We start from the raw sequence: 24,760 nt of genomic DNA on the forward strand, positions 1-24,760 counted from the left end.
CTGGGCTATCTGCATTGATTCAATCTAACCGGGTTCTTCCTCAAGTGCTATTAGAACGGCTGCAAAACTCCAGCGCGCCACTAGGGGGCTTCTGAGACAGCTCGCCGGCGTTTTCCTGCCATCTGGCGGTCTCTCGATGTTCTGCAGCCTGAATCCGTGCGTTTTAGCGCAATAAACGACCAACAACGGGCAGTTGATCCCCGCGCCTTGACTTGCTAGATCTAAATTAAGGCAGGTGTGCACCCGGATGTCTCCCCACAATCGGGATGCCCGATCAAAGCGGAGCGTCCGACCCCCCCCTCCTTAAAGAAGAAGCGGCACGTCACCACCTCGACTCGGGTGACTTTTGTCCCGCTGGTTCCGATGGAATGGGACCCCGGATTCCTCCTGCGCCTGGCATCGTGACCACAAAGCCCATCGAGCTGCTGAAGCCCCTATAACGCTGGAGAGCGAGGGGTTTATATATTGTACCATTAGGCTACATTTGGTTTCTCCTGCGCAGGGCAGCATCCTAGCTTCAGGAGACTTGAATGCAAAATTCAATGCAAATAAATATTATCATTTAAGTTGCCGACGTCATGATTCATTACAAGATTTAATAAGTGTATTGATTAGAGGACAATGACATGATTCGGAAACACTCCAACCCTTTCTGCAATGTTTTTCTTCTTAACGCCCTTCCTTAATTTTGCAGTTTGCAAATGCTCTCAGCTACAACTTCCAATGAAATAATCCTACGCGCCCGCGGAGTAGCCTCTTCTTTTCTTTTTTTCCCACGCCCGCCCTCCTCCGGCCCCCCCTGCCCCCCCCCGCGTCAATTAAACCGAGCGGAGGAAACGCTTCCATTTGAAGTTGAAACCGTAGGCCCAGCGCGCCTGCGCGGCGAAAAGGCTGCGCGGAACCCGCGCGAGACCGACGGCGCTAGTAAGATCCGATGCGCCTGCGCCCCGGAGGCTGTGTTCGGCGAAGGGCGTGGCCAAAGCCGGGCCTCGAGCGTTACGCCTGCGCGCTGCGCGGAAACGAAGGAGAGACCTTCAGCTTGACAAGGAGGGACGGTCGGGCGGCGGCACAGTCTGAGGTGCGGCCGGTGGGCCAGTGAGGCGGCTTGCGGGGGGGGCGGGAGAGCCGGCTCCCCTTCGCTTGGCGGGAAGGACGTCACCCATCTCCCGCTCACAGGGGCAGCCGGCGGCTGGGGAAGCTGTAGGGGAGGCGAAGGCCTGGCCTCGAGGGCTTCGATGGGGCTGAGGGCTCTGGGGGGGGGGTGTGGGGAAACGCCTCTCCTGTGGCAATTGTTACTCTGGGTTAAAGCCGTACTTAGCCCCTTATCTCGGTTGGCCACGTGGGAGCGGTTGTGGGGGGGGACGAGGGGCAAGGGGTGTGTGTGTGTGTGTGTGTGTGTGTGTGTGTGGCGTTTCTGGAGCCCGAATCGGGGAGACATTATGAGCCCCTTAGCCAGCGCCCCTCCCCCCTCCACGTGCTGAGGCTGCCTCCCCTGCAGGTGGTGGAGCTGGAGTTGCCACTAAGCCTCTCCACTTGGTCCAGCGGTGGAGGATGCTGGCTGAGCCCCCAGCACTGAAGGGTGGGCGACGGAAGAGGAGGAGGAGGAGGAAGCTGTGTTGAATACGTAATGGGCCCCTTGGCTTCTTTGTAAAAACGATAAAAGCGGGATATAAATAAATGAAACGAAGCGGGATAGATAGGAAGGAGGAGGAGGAGGAGGAGGAAGGTGTGTTGGATACGTGATCGCCCCCTTGGCTTCTTTGTAAAAACGATAAAAGTGGGATATAAATAAATGAAATGAAGCGGGATAGATAGGAAGGAGGAGGAGGAGGAAGGTGTGTTGGATACGTGATGGGCCCCCTTGGCTTCTTTGTAAAAACGATAAAAGCGGGATATAAATAAATGACACGAAGCGGGATAGATAGGAAGGAGGAGGAGGAGGAGGAAGGTGTGTTGGATACGTGATGGGCCCCCTTGGCTTCTTTGTAAAAACGATAAAAGCGGGATATAAATAAATGAAACGAAGCGGGATAGATAGGAAGGAGGAGGAGGAGGAAGGTGTGTTGGATACGTGATGGGCCCCCTTGGCTTCTTTGTAAAAACGATAAAAGCGGGATATAAATAAATGAAACGAAGCGGGATAGATAGGAAGGAGGAGGAGGAGGAAGGTGTGTTGGATACGTGATGGGCCCCCTTGGCTTCTTTGTAAAAACGATAAAAGCGGGATATAAATAAATGAAACGAAGCGGGATAGATAGGAAGGAGGAGGAGGAGGAAGGTGTGTTGGATACGTGATGGGCCCCCTTGGCTTCTTTGTAAAAGCGATAAAAGCGGGATATAAATAAATGAAACGAAGCGGGATAGATAGGAAGGAGGAGGAGGAGGAAGGTGTGTTGGATACGTGATGGGCCCCCTTGGCTTCTTTGTAAAAGCGATAAAAGCGGGATATAAATAAATGACACGAAGCGGGATAGATAGGAAGGAGGAGGAGGAGGAAGGTGTGTTGGATACGTGATGGGCCCCCTTGGCTTCTTTGTAAAAGCGATAAAAGCGGGATATAAATAAATGACACGAAGCGGGATAGATAGGAAGGAGGAGGAGGAGGAGGAAGGTGTGTTGGATACGTGATGGGCCCCCTTGGCTTCTTTGTAAAAACGATAAAAGCGGGATATAAATAAATGAAACGAAGCGGGATAGATAGGAAGGAGGAGGAGGAGGAGGAAGGTGTGTTGGATACGTGATCGCCCCCTTGGCTTCTTTGTAAAAGCGATAAAAGCGGGATATAAATAAATGACACGAAGCGGGATAGATAGGAAGGAGGAGGAGGAGGAGGAAGGTGTGTTGGATACGTGATGGGCCCCCTTGGCTTCTTTGTAAAAACAATAAAAGCGGGATATAAATAAAGGAAACGAAGCGGGATGTTAGATGTGTTCACCACCTTGGGTTATTTGTAAGGAAAAGTGGGATGGCAAATCAAATCAAAAGCCAGTCCAAAGCGTGATTGCTAAGCCAAAGACTCAACACATGACACCTCCCCTTGAGGGGTGGGGGGGTGGGGTGGAGGGAGACCAGTGCATCCCATGAAGTCACAATGGGCATTGTTTACTTTGGCCTGGCAGGCCTGCTCATAAGCCATTTTGGTTTCTCAACCTTGGGGTTTGGTTCAGCATGTTGAGGGCCTAGGCTGCCATGGAGGGGCAGCAGGGAGGGAGCAAAGTCATCTCTGTGCAAGATGGGTAGGTTCCAAAGCCAATTCTTCAGATGTGTTTGTTAGGAATTGCAGTTCTGACATGTCTGGGAAAGGATTGGTGGTAATATTGGATTAGAATTGGAGAGGCTTGGGCTGAAAATGAGACAGGAGATGGAGTGTGCTGATCATAATCGGAGAGACTAGATTGAGGTTCAGTCCCTTGCGTAGCAAAGAGACCCACTGAGCAACCCGCAGGAAGTCTTTTTGAACCTAGCCTTTCTGACAAGGGTGGCTCTACAGATCAACACTGGAGGGACCAATATAGTGACTTGGCTTCTTGGCAAGAAAGGTAAGGTAGCAGAATATAATAAATACAGCTATGGAAAGGCTATTGATTGCCTCTTAAGTTTTAAAACATCGAATTTAAGGCGTCTTAAATTAGGCCAGATGTCTGTCCATCTAACTCAGTTTAATGTAGAATTTCCCAACTTGATGCCATCTGGGCTAGCAGATTGGGCCACTACCCTGACCTCAACTAGCATGACTGTTGGGCGATTGTGCTTGGTTTATTTTTTAATCTGAACTTTCAGACAGATATGGTAAGATAAAAACATTTGAAGAATGTCTGCTCCAAGCAGCAGGTGACCAGCATGCTTATGTAAACTAGTTTATGGTCATTTTTAAAGAGGATGATAGGACTTAGTGGGAAGGTGGTATAAATAATATTTGAATTACTTTCTTCAAAATAGCTTTTGAGTGGCATGTATTCATAATATTTATAAAGTGACCCAAATGGATTCATGACTCTGATGGCATACATTAAATAAAATCTCAAAGAAAATACTATATTGCAAAAAAAAAGCTATACGACATCAAGAACATAAATCAAGAAACCCATATAAGCAACATACAACCAGGACTCCCCAATTATGTACTCCCATAAGATTGTCTCATCCATCATTTTAGTTTAAGGGGGTGGGGGTCAAAGCCCCATTTTAAAATCTTGAAGGCTTACAAGTTTCAGGCCATAAAGAGCTTTTTGGTTGAATAGAAATTTATTTATCACATGCATATTTTGCCTTTTTATCAGGAGCTCAAGAACTAAGTACTCCCCAATCTATCCATCACCTTATGTCATTCTCAGTTTGGTCAAATATTTTGAAATTTGAAAATGAAGAATGAATTGGAGCATGGGTGTCAAACTTGATCACGTCACATGACGTATCATGACGTATTGTAACGTTTTGCCGTTGCGGAGCGAGTTGGGCATGGCCTGCACGTGACTCATCTAGCCCGTAGGCCACCCCTGAATAGAGCATGCAATAATGCCTTCTCCCTTATCCCTAATTAGGTCACATGGGGAATTACAAGTATTGTGAAGTCAGCAGTGATGTCACAATCCACCAATGAAAAAATGTTTGAAAATACTGGCTACCTTGGTATTCCAATACATCTTTTGAAAACAAACTTAAAACATGGCTAAAAGATGGAAAATTGTGTTCTCAACATATTCAAAAGTGTTCTTGTCCTTTGTCTAGTTCACCTCTTGCAATATATTCTAAGGCTTCTATTAAATTATATATGAGACAGTATTTGATGATACATGTATTGTACCATGTATATAGAGTGCTTCAGCTTTAATACCTGAGCTATTTTGAATCAGCAGATGGGTTGTATCTAGGAATACCTACACAAATTCTTGTTTATTTAGAGTCGTGTGAACATAAATCATATATATGCATATTTATTTTGCTGGTTCAGGAATTCTGAGAGTTGAAATCCATCTTAAAGTTGCCAGAGCTGAAAAACATTGTTCTAGTAAACGCAACTAAATTTACCTTTGTTTGCATTTTTGTACTTAACCTGTTGTGTAAATTCACCTGTTTGATTATGCTACTTTGTGGTTCATCTAGGTCAGGGCTGTCAATCTTGCAACGTCATGTGACGTGTTGCGATGTATCATGACTTTTTTGTCATTACTGGCAATGGGGTGGGCACGGTTTCACCATGATGCATCCGGCCCATGGGCCGGCAGTTTGACATCCCTGAACTAGGTTATTAAAGTGATTTATTTATAGTATATTATAGGAAGCTTGGGCTAAAACTGCCCTCATACTTGTTACATCAATTCAAAGGGGAATTTACTGGTGCCTCAAAGAAGTAGATTCTTTTGCTAAAATAGGAAGTAACTCACTTCCAGTGTTTCCTTTCAAAACAATTGAATGATGAGTTGAAACAACTTAGTTTAAAAGTTCCTAATAGTTACAGCTTGCAGTTGACTGGATTACCATGCCTCAACTTAACTAGGTATATATTAATACCAGATATTAATTTTGTAAGGGCTTTTATTTGAATTTTTTGGTACCCCCTTATGGAAATGCTGTGCTGCAGTAGCAGTCTGAAAGAGCAGTCTGAGCTCACCTTACAATGTTGTTAGTCACAGAAACATCTAAGCTTGTTGCAGGCACTGCTTTTGAAAATCAGTAAGCTGCTGATCTTGTAGTTCATACCATGAACCAACATCTGGTAAGACTGAACTACGTGGTATAGTTTCATTTGAGCACAGCATCAGTGCAAGAATGAATTTTGCTTTCTTACACAAAGTTCATGTTTTTCCCTACTAGCAATCTTAGTAGAAGCTATTCAGACAAAGTAAGCACATGCAGGGGGAAAAATGGAGTAGGGTATTATTTGGAATGCCCTTTGCAAAAACTTCATGAATGAGACAAACAGCATAACGTATAAATTAGAAAGTGATGCTCTGAATTCAAAATGGAGAATGTTCCTGAATTGTGTCATTGAAGTAATGACTTAGCAACACAGGCTATTTTTTATATGAAACTCTGTCAGTCATTGTCCTCCTGCATCATTGCAGGTTTCTAATCTAAACATTCTCCAATTTTTGCATTAAAGTTGCCAGTAATTATTAGTACATCTTTATTTAATACTTGATCTGCTATTTGTTGTATTCTACAGAATTCATCCACAATTTCTCCAGTATCTTTGTGCGTACACCTATGTAATTGTGAAATTGAGTATCTGTCCATAAATCTGATTATTCTGTCACTAACTGAGTTATATTCCATTATAAAAGTATGTTCTGGAATTTTAATTGTAATTCTATGCCATTTTTTACCCAGATTGTTGGGGGCAATTAAGCTGACTTTGTAATAATGCCGCTTGGGGGGGGGGCGAAAGTCCTAATAAGCAGGCATATACATAGAATGAAGGCTACTGCTAAGCTTGTAAGCCGCCCTGAGTCTTCGGAGAAGGGCGGGATATAAATGGAATAAAAATAAATAAATTAAATAAATAAATAAATCTATATTCATTCTGAATTTGTCTGATGGAAATGTCCCATTCTTGTCGATTTTAGTTGATTTATTCCTAATATTTTGTCCAGTCTGTATCATTTCCATTTTAACAATAATCGTATTTCCATGTTCCCAGCTTGAATGCTTTGAGTAAGTTCTGAGTTTTTCTTCCAGGTACAGTGTAACAATTCAGTATAAAAGCAAACGGACTTCACAGAATTGTTGATCCAGTCATGTTATACTACCTATTTTGTATTTTCCTGGTAGCCAAATGGTTAAGTCCAAACGTGTATGTATGTGTCTCATCAATCAGCAACTTGATAGTCTTGTATTGAGCTTCTTTCCATGAATTTTCATGGCATATGTGAAGAATTCATTTGCTATTGCTTTCTTCCTTGCAGTGCCTCAGCTGATAGAGTTGCTGTAAATTCACCTGTGGTGGCCTGGTTATAAGCCCATCCAGTGCATTTCATCTAGGTCAGGGGTGTCAAACTGCCAGCCCGTGGGCCGGATGCATCATGGCAAAACCACGTCCACCCCATTGCCGGCAACGGCAAAAACGTCGCGATATGTCACGTCACGTGACGTTGAGTGTTTGATATCCCTGATCTAGGTGCTGTGCCTTGCAGCCTCGGTGTTGGCTTTTTCTCATGATTCAGAGATGGCAGTTGCATCCCAGATCTGTGTCAAGGCTGCTAACATCAGATGTTCTTGCTTTGACAACATGTGGAGAGGCAGCTTTGCTTCTTTAAAACATGTGTGTTAAGTTACTTTTAGAGTTAGGATTAGTTGATGCTGGGGGGAGTAGGAAGAATATCTCTCAAGGCTGTTTTGAAATAAGAGAAGATAATTTGGTGGGTTGTTAAACAGGAGGGAAAGTTTACAATTCAAACTAATTGGAGAATGTGATTTATGACGGTTAATTAAAAGGAGGAACTGTGCTTTGATACTGTGTGCTTAGGGGAGGGGAATCCAGATTTCGGCTTGACCATATATCTGCCAAAGCTATGCTCTTTTGATTAAAGACTCCTTAAGGTAAACAATGCCTCCAGGTTCTTTGAAGAATTGCATCTGTTGGAACCATGACATTCTGTTTTTGAATAGAATTCCTTTTGTATTCTTTCACCTGAGAAATGATATAATTGAAGGGTAGTTGAAACTGACGCATTTTTGTAATAGTGTAGATTCTAACTATGGAAATTGCATTAGATGTTTGTTCCCCTCTCCCAAATCGGATTTCTTGGCCAAGCAAAAAACCCAAAAACAAATTCTATTTGCAATCCCTGATACTAGAAGTGATTTGGGGGTGGGGAAGAGAAGAGAGAGAGATGAGAATAGCTTGTCCGTAGTTACACCCAGTCTGTACGCAAGATACCCTTGGTGCTGTTTATTTTTTATAGTGAAGTATTTTATCTAAAGGGACACGGTGGCTCAGTGGGTTAGGATGCTGAGCTTGGCGATCAGAAGGTCGGCAGTTTGGCGGGTCAAATCCCAAGTGCTGTGTAACAGAGTGACCGCCTGTTACTCGTCCCAGCTTCTGCCAACCTAGCAGTTCGAAAGCACGTAAAAAAAATGCAAGTAGAAAAATAGGGACCACTACGGTGGGAAGGTAACAGCGTTCCGTGCGCCTTTGACATCTAGTCATGCCGGCCAGATGACCACGGAGATGTCCTCGGACAAACGCTGACTCTTCAGCTTGAAACGGAGATGAGCGCTGGCCCCTAGAGTCGGAAATGACTAGCACGCATGTGCGGGGGAACCTTTACCTATTTTATCTAAGCAGCAAATGGTATGAGCGAGGACAGAACTGAAAAAGGATTATAAGAACTGGACAGCAGAAGGTGTGCATGTCATAGATACAAAGGAAAGTAGAAGAATATTTGTGTGTAATTTTGCCGAATGATGTATATTTTGGAACAATCATTGTGACAAGAATTAATGTGAAGAACAGTAAGGCTTAGTCTGAATCTCCGTTTTTTTAAACAGGTCTGCAAGTTTGGGGAATCATTAACTTGCAGAAACTAGTAAACGGTAAGGTTAGGAACAGATGGGATGACTGAATGGGAGCGTGCTGCTTTTGCTGAGCTACCTATTCTTCGCTTATCACCTCTCATTACATTCTGTATGGAAGCTTATTCAGAGTTGTATCCTATCAATAGTCTTTCTGATGGGCAGCCCAAAATAGCAGATTTCTTTCAAGTTCTCAACAAATGTATTAAAACGAGTGTGACTTTTTATTTTTATTTTTTAAAAAAACCTGCTCAAGATCTGTCCCAGTACTATCCATTTTGCCAACATTCAGATGGAAAGTATATTCTGGTGGAAGCCTGCATCTGTGATACATTTTAGAACCCCCCTGACATTGGTGTGCTTTCTTAATGTACAGGTGCATCCCTCAAATATACACAGTCTCGTGCTTAGAAATATGCAGAATTTGCTATCACATAGTTCTGACTCTGGAACAGATTGTTACAACTTCAAAACAAGCCCATTCCAAGTGTCCAGTAATGGTCTGACTTCAAACTAGATCCACCTAGGTCAGGGGTCAGCAACCTGAAACAGTGAAAGAGCCACTCGGAACCGGTTCCCTCACAAAAGGAAAAACTGGGAGCCGCAAAAAATGTGTGCACATGCGCGTACATGCACACATATGCAGAACAGGGTTTGACTGAAGAGTGGAGACAAGGCAAGATATGCACCTACCCTGCATATTTGAATTGATTGGTTGAACGTTTTTAGTCCCACTTTTGGGGGGGGGACTGCACATGGCAGAGGACTGGGAGCCGCAGGAGACGGCTGAAAGAGAGCCACGGGTTGCAGACCTGTGACCTAGGTGTTCCAGAAGTGGAACCCTTCAAGGTCACACTATTATTGGAACACTTGGAATGTCCCTTTGTATAGTCTGATCCAGCTCTCAGAACATGGTTTTTTCATCAGGCCTGGGGATGCCTTGACAGCAGGGAGACCGCACAACATGTAACATTCTGATTTGAACTTGGTTTTAATAATAATGTAATTGTTTTAATTGATTTTATAATATGTGTAAATCATTGGCTTTATTGTATGCTACTCAGAGTCACTTTGGGTGAGAGAAGTGGTCATCTACATTTGATTAAATAAATAAATGTCATATTTTGCGTGACACTGCTCTCCATACATATTGTCCATGATGGCTTCCTACATATTTGGAGGAGTGCTTGCTTACTCTTTGGAATTTTGTTTGGGATGAAGCCAGTAAGTAGTGTTTGTCACTTTTCACATCCAGAATCTTTAAGATAGAAGGAATGTAGATTTGAATTCATATACCAAAGGCAAATACGCATTTTTCAGAGAAACTGGGATACCTAGTCAACAAATAATGTTACAGTATGAGAAAGTATATGTAGCACTTAACAATATGCTGATTCTGATTCTCATAGAAGTTGGTGTCACTGAAAATAATATTTTAAAATAGTATGTTGCCGGCATACTCAAATGTCTTTTGAGGTTAATCAAAACTGTTCACCAAGAAATTCTTTTAACTTACTGGGACTTAAAAAGATGGATGCCAAAAGAATTGTGTGAACTATGTTTAGACTGAGAAATGGAAACTGATTTAGAGTCACACTGGAATATTGTGGTCCAATAAAACTGAGATCTGAATTTCCCTGGTATTAAATATAATGCATCAGGTGTATCATCATGGCCTGCATTAGATGCCCTTTATTAGAAAAGTATTCTAACTGTACATCAAAGGAATTAAATTTGGGATTAGGGGTTCAGAATTTTAAGAATATTAAACGTACAGTACATTTATTTTTTTTAAAAAAGGTAAACTTGGATTATGAGTAAAAAATTATTGCAGTCTCTCGCAAGTGCTAGTTATTCTAATGATAACACTTTTTTCTTCTCTTCCATACTTGACAGGTATACTTAAAAGAGGAGTGTCCTTCTGTAGATTCACAGTGAGAAGTAAATGATTTAGGAGCTCAACTGTGAAATACAGAGTCTGCAACCATGTTCGCCTGTCCCCCTAGAGTCTCAGGTAGATCTCTTTCTCGTTCTCTATAAATGTCTACATAAATATGCGTATTTTTAAAGACGTTCAAAAGTTTAAATAATTAGAAACCAAGAGTCCTGAGGTGGTGTTAATAAGAAAATTACTCTTTGATCTTGCCTTTTGTTGAACATTTGCAAGGAGTTCTTGTTTGTCTTCTGTGGGGCCATATTAGAACTGAGTCTGGCAAGACTAAAATTCTTGTTGATCAAATTTCAGAAAAAAAACCTATTAAACTTTTGGAAAAGTTAATAGAGATAAGGTTGTTAGTGAATAGCATTTCAGTTTTGTGAATGGAAAAACAAGGCTAAGAGATTCACATTACAAAGTCGGCAACCAATTTAGCACTAATTTATTAATATAAAGAGACAGGTCCCAGTGTCCAAAAATAAAGCAGGAATAAAGCAACATTTCCTCTCAAAGAAAATATCCTGTTGAACTTCAGCTCTCTTTCCAACTTCTAGCTTCCCACAGGCCTGGAAATTCCTTATGGAGGAGTCAAGAAAGTTGGGATCAAAACATGTGAAGGATGGGCAGGAATGGAAAATTCTTGAAAGGAGTCATAATGTTATTGTTGGAAGGATATAAAAGGGAGGGCCTTGGAGGAAATGTATTGCTGGAGTCTAATTCAATTGTTGGCTGTTGTGTTTTTTTAACATACAGTATTTTTCACAAGTCTTGTATCCCTGAAGGTTTGTGAATAGACTGTCAGGACGTCGTCACTTGTGATATATAAAGAGTTGTGAACCACTACTCAAGTTGTGTCCACGTGTGTGCTTGAGTCATTTCTAAATCTATTGTAATCTGGCTTCTTGTAGACCCTATGAATATTCCACCAGCTTATTGTGACCTGGGGAAATCTGCTAGGGATGTATTCAACAAAGGATATGGTGAGTAGTGTAATGCCCACAAACCCAATTTTGTTCTTTTCACCTTAGCCTTAGACTGGCTGTCTAGAAAAATTATATTCTGGTACTACTTATCTCTTAGGGAAATCTTCTTTTAAGATGACTTTTAAAAAATGTTGGTTTTTATCATTGGATAACATTAAATTTGCAAGTTTTTTTGCAGTGCTCGGAACCCAAGCATGATAAAAATGTATTTTTCTAGACTTTGGTAATTGTGCGACATAAAGAGAATGTGATAGCAGGGGTTCTTGATTAATAAATAATAATTTTTTTCAGATGGAATAATTTTGAGGCAAAAGTCCACAATTATTAATAAATCAGTTTCCTTAATTATATTAGCTTTTACTATAAGCATTTACATCCAACTTGCCTTCCATTTTAATAAATTCTGAAAATGGTAACTTACTCATTCCTAGTGGGGACAGATAAACCTCTAGATTTGTCCTGAGCCTGTTAAGAACTTCAGAAGAGCATGACAGGATCAGGCAAATAACTGGAATTGCTGTTGTTAAGTGACATGGTCACATTGCGTTTGTAACTATTTCAGAGAAATATATGCTGTTTATCACATCATCTATTTTGGTATGTATTTTAATTTTAGGGTTTGGGATGGTCAAGTTAGATTTGAAGACCAAGTCTTCCAGCGGAGTGGTAAGCAGTGACCTTATTAAATAATTTCTGTAACAAAAGGCTTCATGAAACATCCCTGAAAATCTCTGTAATACTGAAGTAGCACAAACAAATATTCCTTTTTAGAATCCCCAAATCTTACCTCTCTATCAGTGTTTTGTGACGACTTTTTCAGTCCTTAATATTTTGGAGTGTGGATATAGTAACCTGCAAAGAAAGATTTTGATTGATGGCAATTTTATTGTGCATTTATCTAGTATGCTTGGAGCAATTATAGTTAAGAGAGATAAATAACTGAAGGAATATATAATATGATTGATATAATTGGAAATCCAGGTATAAATGGTAATATGTAGGATTAATCAAATTTTACTGATGGATTAACAGTGCTAATTTAATTTTTCCCCCTTTTTGCATGCAACACTTTTTGGATGTGTAATTAGCTGGTAAGAATACACTATATTCTCTTCTATATGCTTTTTGTTAAGGTTTATTTATTTAGACTGTGACCCAGTCGTATCTCTAAGCCATTCCCAGGGTTAAAAAAATGTGAAAAACAGGCTCTAAAGTGTTGCATTATTAAGAAGAACCATTTATATTGGAACTGTCCAAAGAATGAGAGCTTGGCATAAAATATTCACCCATATTTTATCACATCAAACTTTGCATAGTCATTGCACCATTCCCCAACCCAGTGTAAAGTCTTCACCTGCTTAGAAATTCTCACTAATTTTAGAAGTGGGCTTGATTATTAGAAGCAGTCAAAGGGCCTAAACCAGGGGTCTTCAAACTCGGCCCTTTTATGACTCATGGACTTCAACTCCCAGAATTCCTCAGCCAGCATGCCTGGCTGAGAAATTCTGGGAGTTGAAGTCCATGAGTCATAAAAGGGCCGAGTTTGAAGACCCATGGCCTAAACCCTGATCAGATTAATTGTAAATGTTGCATACTTTCTGGCAGAGGGTTTTATATATATATATATATATATTAGGGACGCGGTGGCTCAGTGGGTTAGGACGCTGAGCTTGTCGATCTGAAGGTCGGCAGTTTGGCGGGTCGAATCCCGAGTGCCGCGTGACAGAGTGAGCGCCTGTTACTCGTCCCAGCTTCTGCCAACCTAGCAGTTCGAAAGCACGTCAAAATGCAAGTAGAAAAATAGGGACCACTATGGTGGAAAGGTAACAGCGTTCCGTGCGCCTTTGGCGTCCAGTCATGCCGGCCACATGACCACGGAGACGTCCTCGGACAAGCGCTGGCTCTTCGGCTTTGAAACGGAGATGAGCACCGGCCCCTAGAGTCGGAAACGACTAGCACGCATGTGCGGGGGAACCTTTACCTTTATATATATATTGGCATCTACCACAGTGTGGAATTTCTAGTGGGGAGTTCAGTTTTTGAAATTTGTCTGGAGGTGGGGGTTTAAAAATGGTTCTCCCAGTAGCTCTATGTGGCATTGGCCACCCACCAGAAGGGCTGACCACCCTCTACATCTTTGCAACACTTAAGATATATTAACCTGGAATAATGGAATTTATTTGATTTAAAAATATCATTACATGATCTAATGTATGATAGTTTTAAGTACATTCTGTTTTATTAAGGTAGGGATGGGCAGCATTTTTTCTGTTCCCCTCTGCGGAGGACTGCCTGTTGGATATGACTGAAGGAGTAGGGCACTTGCCAGAAATGTATGGAGAATATTTATCGCCTTCTCATTCTCTGACATATGCTTTTCCAAAGAGCAGGCTACTAAGGAAGTTACAAAGCGAAATCAACACTGATTTTCTTGCAGGGGAGTTTTGAAACTTAAGTCAAAGGCTCCAGAATGAAAAGAATCAGGAAAGCTTGCTGAATTAATAGACTATTAATAGTAATAGATTAATAGTAGTATGGAAAGGTATAATTTCGTCGGTGTCATGGCACACACTGAATTATAAGACCCCAGACAGGAGAAATCTATCTTGATAAGGTCCTGAAATTCAGTATAGATTATATTTATAATGCTGCCCAGGAGATATGGATCATGTTGTAGATTGGGGTGTCCAACCTTGGCAACTTGTAAGATTTGTGGACTTTCAACTCCTAGAATTCCCCAGCCAACTGAGAGTTGAAATCACAAGTCTTAAAAGTTGCCAAGGTTGGACACCCTTGTTGTCTGAAATGGTATAGGGTTTCCTGCCTGAGCAGGGTGAACTAGAAGACCTTCAAGGTCCCTTCCAACTCTGTTATTCTGTTAGATGGAGCTTGAATTTATCAACATTGCATGCTAACCCCCAAATATTTGCAACTTAAGAAAAATGTAATTTGTTTACAGGAATTTACTACTAGTGGCTCTTCCAACACAGACACAGGCAAAGCCTCAGGCAACCTTGAGACTAAGTATAAGTTTAAGGATTATGGACTTACATTCACTCAGAAATGGAACACCGACAACACCTTAGGCACAGAGCTCACCATGGAAGATAAGGTAAGAATGGGGAACTAGGCTAAGACACGCCTTGCATTGGGAGAAATCAGTACGATTAATACAATTAATTGCACTTAATTTATTCTATGCACAGTCCAGAATAAAATAGATTTTGTGTATTATAGAGGAGATATTTTTTAAAAAAATCATTTTCTCCCATATTTTTCCTAGAGCAGATCTTCATACTAATTTTGTACAAAATTAAAGATAATCAAAGTAACATTATGCTACGTTTTTATCCTGTTAGTGTATTTTCCTATTTTGTAAGCTGCTGTGATTGCAGCAGAGTGTATATTTGATTAGTAAATAAATAATAAATGAGCATGGGTAGGACTAGATCTGTGAAAATCCTTGGAGAATTAAAATCTGAGGATGAGCTATGGGTGGATTTTTTCCTAGTATCTAAAGATTAGGAAGAGAAGTTCTGAGTGAAAATCTGAGAAAATAGTGAAACTCTTCCAAATTCCACAAGCCCCAATTTTGGGGAGATTTTAAGATGTTATCCATTATTTTGATTCACAGTTAAATTTCTAGTAATTGAAGTATAATTCAATATAAGTACACAGCAGTGCTGCTTGGATACTATTTGGTGTTTGAAAAGCAAATTTTCAATTTCAAACAATTGAGCTTCATGCTATAACGGTAAATGTGCCTTGTCTGTAAAACCAAAACACAACTTATAGGACACCATTGCAGGAGTCATTTCACTTCTGTGGGTTACAATTCTACTGTGATATACTGAGAGAGCAAGAAATGTGAAGTAGAGGATCCTAAAACAGGACAAAAACGTAACCAAATTGTGGGAAGAAAGAACCAATGTATTCATTTCCTTTTTTCACTCCAGCTGGCTGAGGGAATGAAGATGAGTCTTGAAACCATGTTTGTACCAAATACAGGGTAAGTATTCCTCTAAAAGATCTCTCTCATTATATCCCTTCCCCACAGGATGTGGTGTAACATCCAGGCAATTTTTCTAAATCCCTCTCCTGGAACCCCAGACACTTTTGGAAAAATACCAAACTGTAAGAGATTAGATGTTCTTCTACATGTGTGTAACATGTCAATAAAATACAGTTTGGGGATTCCATAGGTGCCTTCTCAAGTGTTGCTGACTGGGTTGGCAGAGCTTTGATCCTTCAAATTTAATAGAAAATGTCAATGAAACATAAGAGTGCGCTATATGCTAGACAGCCTGACTCCATTTTCTCCTCCTCTTCTTCTTCTTCACCTCTCCTTTGCCAGGAAGAAAAGTGGGAAGTTGAAGACATCTTACAAACGAGAATATATAAATTTAGGTTGTAATGTTGACATCGATCTCTCAGGACCAACCATTCATGGCTGGGCTGTTTTGGGCTACGATGGTTGGCTTGCTGGCTATCAGATGGCTTTTGACACAGCCAAATCCAAACTTTCACAGAATAATTTTGCCTTGGGTTACAAGGCAGCAGATTTCCAGCTGCATACAAATGTGTAAGTACTGATTGGGAACGAGGGGGGAGGGGGCTGAACGTGCGTGTATGTGTGTGAATGAGATGTTACAGTTGAACAGATCTCTGTCCTTAGTAGTAGGGAGTACAGACTTCAGACTAAATAAAGTCTTACAATTCTTTTGTAATTGTCTTTATCAGTTGAGATTTTGGTAGAGTAGCAGCTATTAGCTTTTTATTTTGTAATTTGAAAAAGGCCCTACATTTTGAGGATAGCTGACCGTGTCAGAGAGTGCAGACACAGCTGATAGGCTGGTTGTAGTAATGTCCGTCCTGAAGAATATATATATCTCAAGAATATATATATATATATATATATATATATATATATATATATATATATATATATATAGTCTTTGAATAAAACATGATAGTTGGAAAAGTTGCAAGCAGATTTCTGATTTTTTGGATTAAGTGATTTGTAACTTTATACATGCTCGTTCCATCTCCTGATACAGCTGGGAGAAATCCATTGAGATATTTTTGCAACCTTTTCAATTCCAAGTCTTCTTGAGGAATCTTTGTACATTACCTCACTCTAAAGGGTTGGATACATTAAAAAAATGCAAAGTCCAGAAGAAAATTATTCAATTAGATTATTCAAGTTCTTACCAGACTGTTTACTGAAGGACAACAGGGGAAATAGCAGGTGGTGTGGGAGGGGGCTTGAATTGAGGCAGAATTATTTTAAGTAGGGGCAGAAGTGGTATTTCTTATTATTTGTTACCAACAGGAATGATGGCACTGAATTTGGTGGTTCAATCTACCAGAAGGTTAATGACAAGGTTGAAACAGCTGTAAGTCTTGCTTGGACTGCTGGTAGTAATAACACTCGGTTTGGCATTGCCACTAAATATCAGCTGGATGATAAAGCCTCTGTCTCGGTAAGAGTTTTGCCAGTTTTCTAGAATATTACAACTATGTGTTGGTTAATGGAGTCATTCGGATGTCGTATTCTCTTTTTCTCTCCTTTCTCGTTTCCTCCTATTTACTTAGAAGTTTGGAAACTCCTTGTTGATTAATGATTTTTCTGAATCTGCCATAGAAGCTGTGGTTAATTTCAGTTTGGCCAGCTTCAGGAACTGTGATTTGAAATTGACTTGCTAGCTGTTGCCAAGTTTGGGTGCCATGACATTGAACAGCAGAACTGAGGGGAAGCACGGACTATTTGCATCTCACTAAACCTTCATTTAAGGGGACGTGGTGGCTCAGTGGGTTAGGATGCTGAGCTTGTCGATCAGGTCGGCAGTTTGGCGGGTCGAATCCCGAGTGCCGTGTAACAGAGTGAGCGCCTGTTACTCGTCCCAGCTTCTGCCAACCTAGCAGTTCGAAAGCACGTAAAAATGCAAGTAGAAAAATAGGGACCACTACGGTGGGAAGGTAACATCATTCCGTGCGCCTTTGGCGTCTAGTCATGCCGGCCACATGACCACGGAGACGTCCTCGGACAAGCGCTGGCTCTTCGGCTTTGAAACGGAGATGAGCACCGGCCCCTAGAGTTGGAAACGACTAGCACGCATGTGCGGGGAAACCTTTACCTTTAAACCGTCATTTAGCAAGATTTCTGAACCTCCCCTCTGAATGTGTTGCACCTGGTTTTGCTACTTCTTAGTGTAGAATATAGAACACAGAACACCTTTAATTAGTTTACTTCCATGATGGGAAACACTGTAGTATTAAACTTTCCCTTTTATCACTCATGAGTTTTTCTTTTAGAACTGTTTTGTATGTTTCAGTGAACACTACTAGCTTACAAAAACACGTGTGAATATATCATTTGCTGATGGTAGCTTTAAGCGGGGACCTTAACCCGGGATTCATGGATAGACTTCAGAGGATCTGGAGTAGGAAAAAAATTGCAATTTTATTATCAGCAACCTCTAACAGAACTTGTATCTATTTATTTACCAATGACATGTGGGCAAAAGTAATTTATGGCCTCTAGACTGAAAAAAACCCCACCCTAGTTATTTTCCAGTAGTTTTATATATGAGAACAGCAAGATTTATATCTATGGTTGTAGGAACTATTCTTTTGTCCAAGGTCACCGAAAGAATCCTTGCACAGCAAAACTTTTTTATGGATAATTGTTACTAGCTTTTCCTTATCTGTAAGTTGTTAGCTCTAATTCTCAAAAAATTCAGCTTCAAAATATATGCATAAGTGCTTATCGTAGGAAGAAACCCACATCATATGCTACACTCTATTTTCTTTTAGGCCAAAGTGAATAATGCCAGCCTCATTGGACTTGGTTACACTCAGACTCTCCGGCCTGGTATGTTAATGATTTGCTTTCCTGAATGCTCAACTTTTCATTTTAATAATACCATAGTTGTACAAAGCTTCTTGTGATTCTGGCCATTGGCTTGCAAGTATGCAGGCAATGTCAGCTGAAATTCAGAATAGCACAGTGGGATTCCATGTGGATCACAGGGGTGGAGCATATGAATCTGGCAAAGAACAGAACGTGTTCTAACAATCGCGCCAAGAGACAGTCTTGTCCTAAGAACAGAAAGGCAAATGAAGGGACGGGAGCTCGATTAAACAAAGCTAATCTGGAGATTTCTCATGTGAAACTCCCCAGCAAATGGATAGTTTAACAAAAAATTAAAACCTGAGACCTACCACTCATGCTTCCTCCTGTCTTGTCTTTTTTTTTCTTATTCTTTATTCTGCTATATTCTCTAACAATGACATATTTCTACCAGGTGTGAAGTTGACTCTCTCAACTTTGATTGATGGCAAGAATTTCAGCACCGGCGGCCATAAAATCGGTCTGGGATTTGAGCTGGAAGCTTAATGTAGGTCTTGATGAAGTCTTAGATCTTTATTTGGAAAATGAAGGAGAAAATAAACCCCACATGTTCTGGCCTTAAACTCTTCTGTGAAACTTCAAAAAAAGTGTGAACTTGATATTCTTCCAAAGAATTGTTGTAACCCCCCAACATTGAAGTCTGGAGAGTGCAACCTAACGAAGGGCAATACTTGAAGGAATGCATGGAAGTTGTAATGGTTGTAATGTTCCATGGAAGTTGTAATGCTACATTTCAGTTCAGTTCTTCAGTTATTTTAAAAGTGTTCCTTGGAAGACAGCATAGCATCTGGTTAAAGGAAGAATCTCCCACTTCCCGTCCTTCTGTGTTACTTCATCACATCGTGCATGTCCGACATTTCATGACCTTTTGTAAAACTGGTCTCTGTGCTGTAGCGAAAGCTTTGGTTTTGCATCAAAATGGAAATAAATGAAATCACATTTGGAACCCAATCCTTTGTTTGATTAATGCTATTTTTAAAATCCTAAACGTTCTCTTGTTTTGGGACCAAACCAGCCAAGATAGAAAAATAATTGTTGGAGGGGTTGCATGACATTTCCTCCTGTAACACACAGTTTTGCTGCCAAAGGAAAATCTTTGAAACTGGTGCTCTCTCAAGTAGAAAAACTAAATTCTTTGCATCAAAATGGAAATAAATGAAATCACATTTGGAACCCAATCCTTTGTTTGATTAATGCTATTTTTAAAATCCTAAATGTTCTCTTGTTTGGGACCAAACCAGCCAAGATAGAAAAATAATTGTTGGAGGGGTTGCATGACATTTCCTCCTGTAACACACAGTTTTGCTGCCAAAGGAAAATCTTTGAAACTGGTGCTCTCTCAAGTAGAAAAACTAAATTCTTTTATCTAGTTCTTGATAGAGAATAAATATAGTAGCCAGCTAAATGATCCTTTCTTCGCCACTGTAGAAAGGCATGCTGAATAGCAGCACTCACCATTCTGGATATGTTATTTTTCTCCTATTTCCCTCTCAAGGAATATCATTATCAAAATGTGTGCCTTTCAGATACTATCAATACTGCTTAACAAATAAATTAATAAAATAGCTACTGTGTCTGTTTCTGTATTAGAAATGGTAGTTTATATCCTTTGTTACAACATTTTCTTGCATTATGGTCTACTGTAAAAAAAATAATAGGAACATCCTTTACAATTGGAGAGCAGTTTTTTTTTAAAACTGCTCTCTGAGGCCTGCAAAACGTGGCTTGGAAAAAATCAGGCAAGATTTTAAGGCACAAAACGTTATATTTTAATAATGTATTTTAAAATGTAGCCACTTATTCCTCTTTTCAGGAAACAAATATCACTGGGAATAATTGAACCATGGAATATTGGTGGTTCCCCAGATCCTAGATATTTCACTGCTTTCAATTTTTTAATCATAACCCAACACAAAACCTGGTTAGAAAAACCAAAACGTTTTGACCAGGCAGATTTGAAGAAGAGTGGTAAATTTACCACTTACAATAAGGCTTCAATATCTTTTTTATTTCTTTGATAAGATTTTTACTTATTTCAAAAAAAGTGTTGACAGCAAAATCTATTGAAGCTGCATATGCCACTCAAACTTTGAAATGGCTTCAGGAGGAAAGACCGAGTCTCTATCTTTACATTATGATGTTTCTAGCTGTCATGGAAATCAATGGACATTCAGTCCCACAAATATATTTAGAGCAGGGGTGTCAAACTCAATTTCATTGAGGGCCACATCAGCATTGTGGTTGCCCTCAAGGGGCCGGGTGGGTATGGCCTGGGTGGGCGTGGCCTACTGGGTGGGCGTGGCTAGAGTGCATATGGCCTACTGGGTGGGCATGGGCAGCTCTACATCGTTCGCATCAAGGGTGTCTATGGGGGCCTGGGCAGGAGTGGGACAGATCTGAGGGTCTCTGGCAGGAGGAGGGTCTCTGGGCCAGGGCCAAGGCAGTGGGGGCCGTTCCCTCACTGTTTCCAGGATGGCTTTGTGGGCCGCATGAAACCACTTCGCGGGCCGGATCTGGCCCCCGGGCCTTGTGTTTGACATGTCTGATTTAGAGCAATACTAATGGTATTGTATGATATGTGGAAGTCTCATATTAAGAGTGCTCCAAATTCTTTTCTTGGTGGGAACGGAGAATCTTGTGTACATCCGTGTAACAAAATGTATGTTAATTATCTTCAGTGTCTGCAATTAAGCAGTAATATGGAAACGGGCACCACCAGGTGAACAACGAAAGCCATACAGAAAAATATACTTTATATACAGTTGAGTAAGAATCAAATACAAACTTAGGGTCACCCAGTAGGCTACAGATATAGATTTCTGACCAAGAACAGCACTTACAGTAGGGTCTGGTCATCAACGTGATGGAAAGTTAATTATTTTGTGATTAAATTAAGATTATTTTCACATCTGAGTTTGTTCTAGGCTTTTTCTTTCTTCTGGAAGTTTCAGCCAACTCCAGTCCAAAGTCTAAATATAAAGAAAATGCATGTTCCTATTAATGTACTTTGCATTTGTTAACATAGATAAACCAGGGATGGGCAGTGTTCCCACATGAGAAACCAGGACTGTTTGGGGAAGGCTGATGCCCTGCCTGCTGTGCCTGCCCCCCCCCAATGATGTTGCCTGCTACCCCAGGCCAGACTGGAACAGCCTGTGGGCCAGATGTGGCCTGCGTACTGTAAAATGTTCAGTTCTGAGGCAGACCAATAGATAGCGTGAATTAAGTAAATTCTCCTCCCCTTTTTAATTTTTCCTCTATCTGTTTAAGCAGTATTACTAGCTGGCTGAAAAATGAGAGTTGCTCTTACTACTTTTCTCCTAACCCATCACTTTATAGCTGAGGATAAGAAATTACCATAAAGCTGTATTCTTGATCCTTCATTGTATCAACCATGACATTCTCCAGCTGACTGCAGAGGCTATGAGATTCCACCAGCAGATCCTCACTAAGAGACAAAATTATAAAAGGAAAGTATAAAGACATCTCACGCAAAAAATATTTGGTAGGAAGAAATGCCACCTCCTCACTGCATACTTTTGTCAGGACAAGCAAACTCTTCATCTTTAAGAAGTCTACTAGCCCAATTAAAATAGTACTTTTTTTTTTTTTTGCAAAATACTGAATTTATTCCAAAATGCAAAAAGTTTCAAAGGACAATCCACTATGTTCTTAAATAGTATTCAAGGAAAAAAGTGTAAAGCTCCTGAATTGTTAGATAATATTTCAGATCCTGCCCGTTTCCATTTTAAATAGTCTTTGCTTAACGATCCTAATTGGGAAAATGGTTGCTGAATGGGCAGTCACACGACCTTGGCTGCTTTTTTTGATTGGAAAAAGACAAAAATTACTCAGTTTCATACCTTGGATTTCGTTTGCCTCTTAAGCACTGTTTGAATGCTCATGTGCTTGCTGTCCTGTGAACATTAAAAACAATGCAATCACATAGCATTGTTGGGAGTTGCAGGTGCACTGCACAAGACGCTTTTTCTCTGGAAATCTTTTTCTCCAATTTTTCTGCTTGGGGTGGCGGAGGAACAAGCCAGTCTTTCTCATCCCCTCCGCCCAGCAGAACTGAGATTTTTTAAAGAGTGTAACCTGTTTAGGCAGCAAGAAACTGTTAGACAAAGGAAGAGAATGCCTACAGAGATAGCTTGCTTTTTTTTTCTCCTACCCCACCCCCCACCTTGCAACAGAGCAGAGAGATTGGAGAGAAAGATTTCAAGAGAATATTATGAGCTGTTTACCTAATGTGTCTTTCCAATCTTTCTGCTTGGGGTGGTGGGGGCGGGAAGCAAGCCGTAGTAGGCAATCTCTCCTTTGCTGCTGGCACAATCACATTGCTATCAAAAGCAAATAACTTGTTCCCTTGCGATCCCTTTCCACACTTGGGTGGGTGGGAGAAAAAAAAGGCACAGGACGATATATACTGACTTAATGGCGATCTTATGACTAAAGGAAGCAGCAAAGATAATAAATGGTTGTAAATGAGCCATAAAGTTATTTTTTCAGCACTGCCGTAACTTTGAACAATCACTGAACAAATGTTTGGTAAGCAAAGACTACCTATAGTGCAGTTTCCTCTGGAAGAATATACAAAACAACACACACAAAGATTTTGGGGACCAGTAATTCACTCTTGTTTTATATGAACAGTGAAACAAATTCTTTTGGCTAATGTTTCCTCAATGGCTTGGGTCCGGATTATCTAAGGGAACAGCTGCTGCCGGCATCAACTTCCCATTGTCCTGTGCGCTCCCACAGGGAGGGCCTTCTCAGGGTACCGCCGGTTAAGGAATGCCGGCGGGTTATTCCCAGGGGAAGGGCGTTCTCTGTGGGCGCGCTGGCCCTATGGAACCAACTTCCCACGGAACTCAGGACTGCCCCCAACCTTCGCTCATTTCGCCGGGACTTGAAAACCTGGTTCTTCGAGCTGTTTGGCCCAGACTGAGGGGTTTTAATTTAATTTAATTTAATTGGGTTTTAGTTTAACTTCAGGGACTGTAATTTAATTAATAGTTTTAATTGATTTTAATTTTGTATACTATGTATTTTAATTTTCCCTGTAAACTGCCCTGAGTCCTACGGGAATAGGGCGGTATATAAATTTAAATAATAAATAATAATTTAATAATAAATGAAACTAAGTATTCCCTTCGTGAACTGTGTATCCACAGCCAAAATCTGCTACTCTTGAAACATCCAAACCTGCTTTTAAGAGATCTCTACTTACCTCTAAATATAAATTACAATATTAAATATCAGTCGGGTTCACCGAGTCACAACCTCATCTTACTCATTCAAGTGTCTCTCTCAAAAAGTGAAGGCAAGTTTCCTTATGAAATCCAGCAATTTCATTATCTTGAAAATACATTGAAATGTCCACAATTCCATATATCTTGTACGAGGTGGACTGTAGATTAACATGTTCTTTGCAGCCTGCTCACTTGCTTCCCCTCCTTACATGAGTATGCTTTAAAGAAACCTGTTGATAGTGTTAATCCACAGGCTGCCACATAAAAGCTATATGGCAATGTGGACATTTAAATACATTTTCAAGCTAACAAAATTGCTGCATTGCGTTCCTTGTATTTTGACATCTTGAAGCACACACGTTTGCTTTTAGAGCTCTCTACTGTTCTCTAAATATAAATCACAACACACAACGTTAATCATTCAAGTGCCCCTTATCTCTTTTAAAAAAGTTTCCTTATGAACTAGACATATTTCAGCAATGCAGCTCTACTACAAATTTGGCAGTGGGGTTTCCAACAGCTGTTTCTATTTCGAGCGTGGAGCGTGTGTGTGTGTGTGTGTGTGTGTGAGAGAGAGAGAGAGAGAGAGCGCAAAATGCATTGAATGGACCGTGTGCCAAAATGGGAATGCTGTGCTGTATATCAGAACTTGAAGAAATACATTTTAAATTAAGCAGATTTGAGACGAGCTGAAAATAAGTTGCTGCTGGTCAAGAGCAGACAGAGTTTTAGGCCAACATCTGGTTCAATAGACAATGGCATCTGCAGATGTGAAGAGCAAAAGCATATTACATACTGAAAGGGAACAAACCATTTATTTAATGCTGGTAATCAGAGATTGAAAATGGACAAGCAGTACCACTTCCTGCTCAAATATATTTTCCTTTCTCCTTTATAAAGCCAGACAGAAATATAACTTTAGTTTCGCAGCTACTAAGATTGTTGGCCGAGCAGGTACAAAGATAGCCAAGGAAATGATTGAAGCCTGGGAAATGGGCCCCTTGTCCGTCAATAGGAGTGCTGATTTGCAACCACCTTATCAAATACTTAGGAGTTGAGGACTTGGCAGCACAAGGAAATAATATCCAATCATTGGCCATCAACACACCAATCAACCAATAGGAAGTCATTGCATAAATATGAAGCATAGAATAGCCCA

At 40.7% G+C, this 24,760-nt stretch overlaps 2 protein-coding genes across 8 annotated transcripts in view; one reads left to right on the forward strand and one right to left on the reverse strand.

Moving 5' to 3' along the window:
* Positions 1-964: 964 nt before the first annotated feature.
* Positions 965-19,912, forward strand: VDAC3 (voltage dependent anion channel 3). Of its 2 annotated transcripts, none has more exons than XM_081333704.1 (10): positions 965-1,078; positions 10,411-10,528; positions 11,359-11,430; positions 12,050-12,099; positions 14,393-14,545; positions 15,390-15,442; positions 15,788-16,015; positions 16,766-16,916; positions 18,250-18,307; positions 18,741-19,912. In XM_081333704.1, the coding sequence occupies exons 2-10, from the start codon at positions 10,501-10,503 to the stop codon at positions 18,830-18,832; spliced, it is 885 nt and encodes a 294-aa protein (XP_081189830.1). In that variant the 5' UTR covers positions 965-1,078; positions 10,411-10,500; the 3' UTR covers positions 18,833-19,912. The 2 variants fall into 2 exon arrangements, with proteins under 2 accessions (XP_081189830.1, XP_081189831.1); XM_081333705.1 differs by having other exon boundaries at positions 1,052-1,095.
* Positions 10,853-24,760, reverse strand: part of IKBKB (inhibitor of nuclear factor kappa B kinase subunit beta) — a 43,915-nt gene continuing 30,007 nt past the window's right edge. Inside the window, exons 20-25 of one of the 6 annotated variants that reach the window (XR_014027206.1) lie at positions 21,704-21,794; positions 21,187-21,315; positions 18,360-18,534; positions 17,787-17,871; positions 12,221-12,285; positions 10,853-11,026 (exon numbers count right to left, since the gene is read on the reverse strand). Coding sequence is in view for 1 of the 6 variants with exons in the window: in XM_081333703.1 (XP_081189829.1) it covers positions 21,250-21,315; positions 21,704-21,794 (157 nt within the window). In the remaining 5 variants the exon portion in view is untranslated. Of the gene's footprint in view, positions 11,027-12,220; positions 12,286-17,786; positions 17,872-18,359; positions 18,535-19,113; positions 19,247-21,082; positions 21,316-21,703; positions 21,795-22,209; positions 22,264-24,760 lie in introns of those variants that run through there. The other 5 variants (XR_014027207.1, XR_014027208.1, XR_014027209.1 and 2 more) reach the window with 5 other exon arrangements.

The sequence above is a fragment of the Vipera berus genome, assembly GCF_964194415.1.
Source record: "Vipera berus genome assembly, chromosome: 8".
Classification (NCBI taxonomy): domain Eukaryota; kingdom Metazoa; phylum Chordata; class Lepidosauria; order Squamata; family Viperidae; genus Vipera; species Vipera berus.

Excerpts from the sequence above, each read along its gene's own strand:
- VDAC3 (XM_081333704.1), top strand. The coding sequence starts at position 10,501 with ATGTTCGCCTGTCCCCCTAGAGTCTCAG. Across the intron at positions 11,431-12,049 it reads TGTATTCAACAAAGGATATG|GGTTTGGGATGGTCAAGTTA; the intron begins GTGAGTAGTGTA and ends TTTTAATTTTAG. Across the intron at positions 14,546-15,389 it reads AGCTCACCATGGAAGATAAG|CTGGCTGAGGGAATGAAGAT; the intron begins GTAAGAATGGGG and ends TTTTCACTCCAG.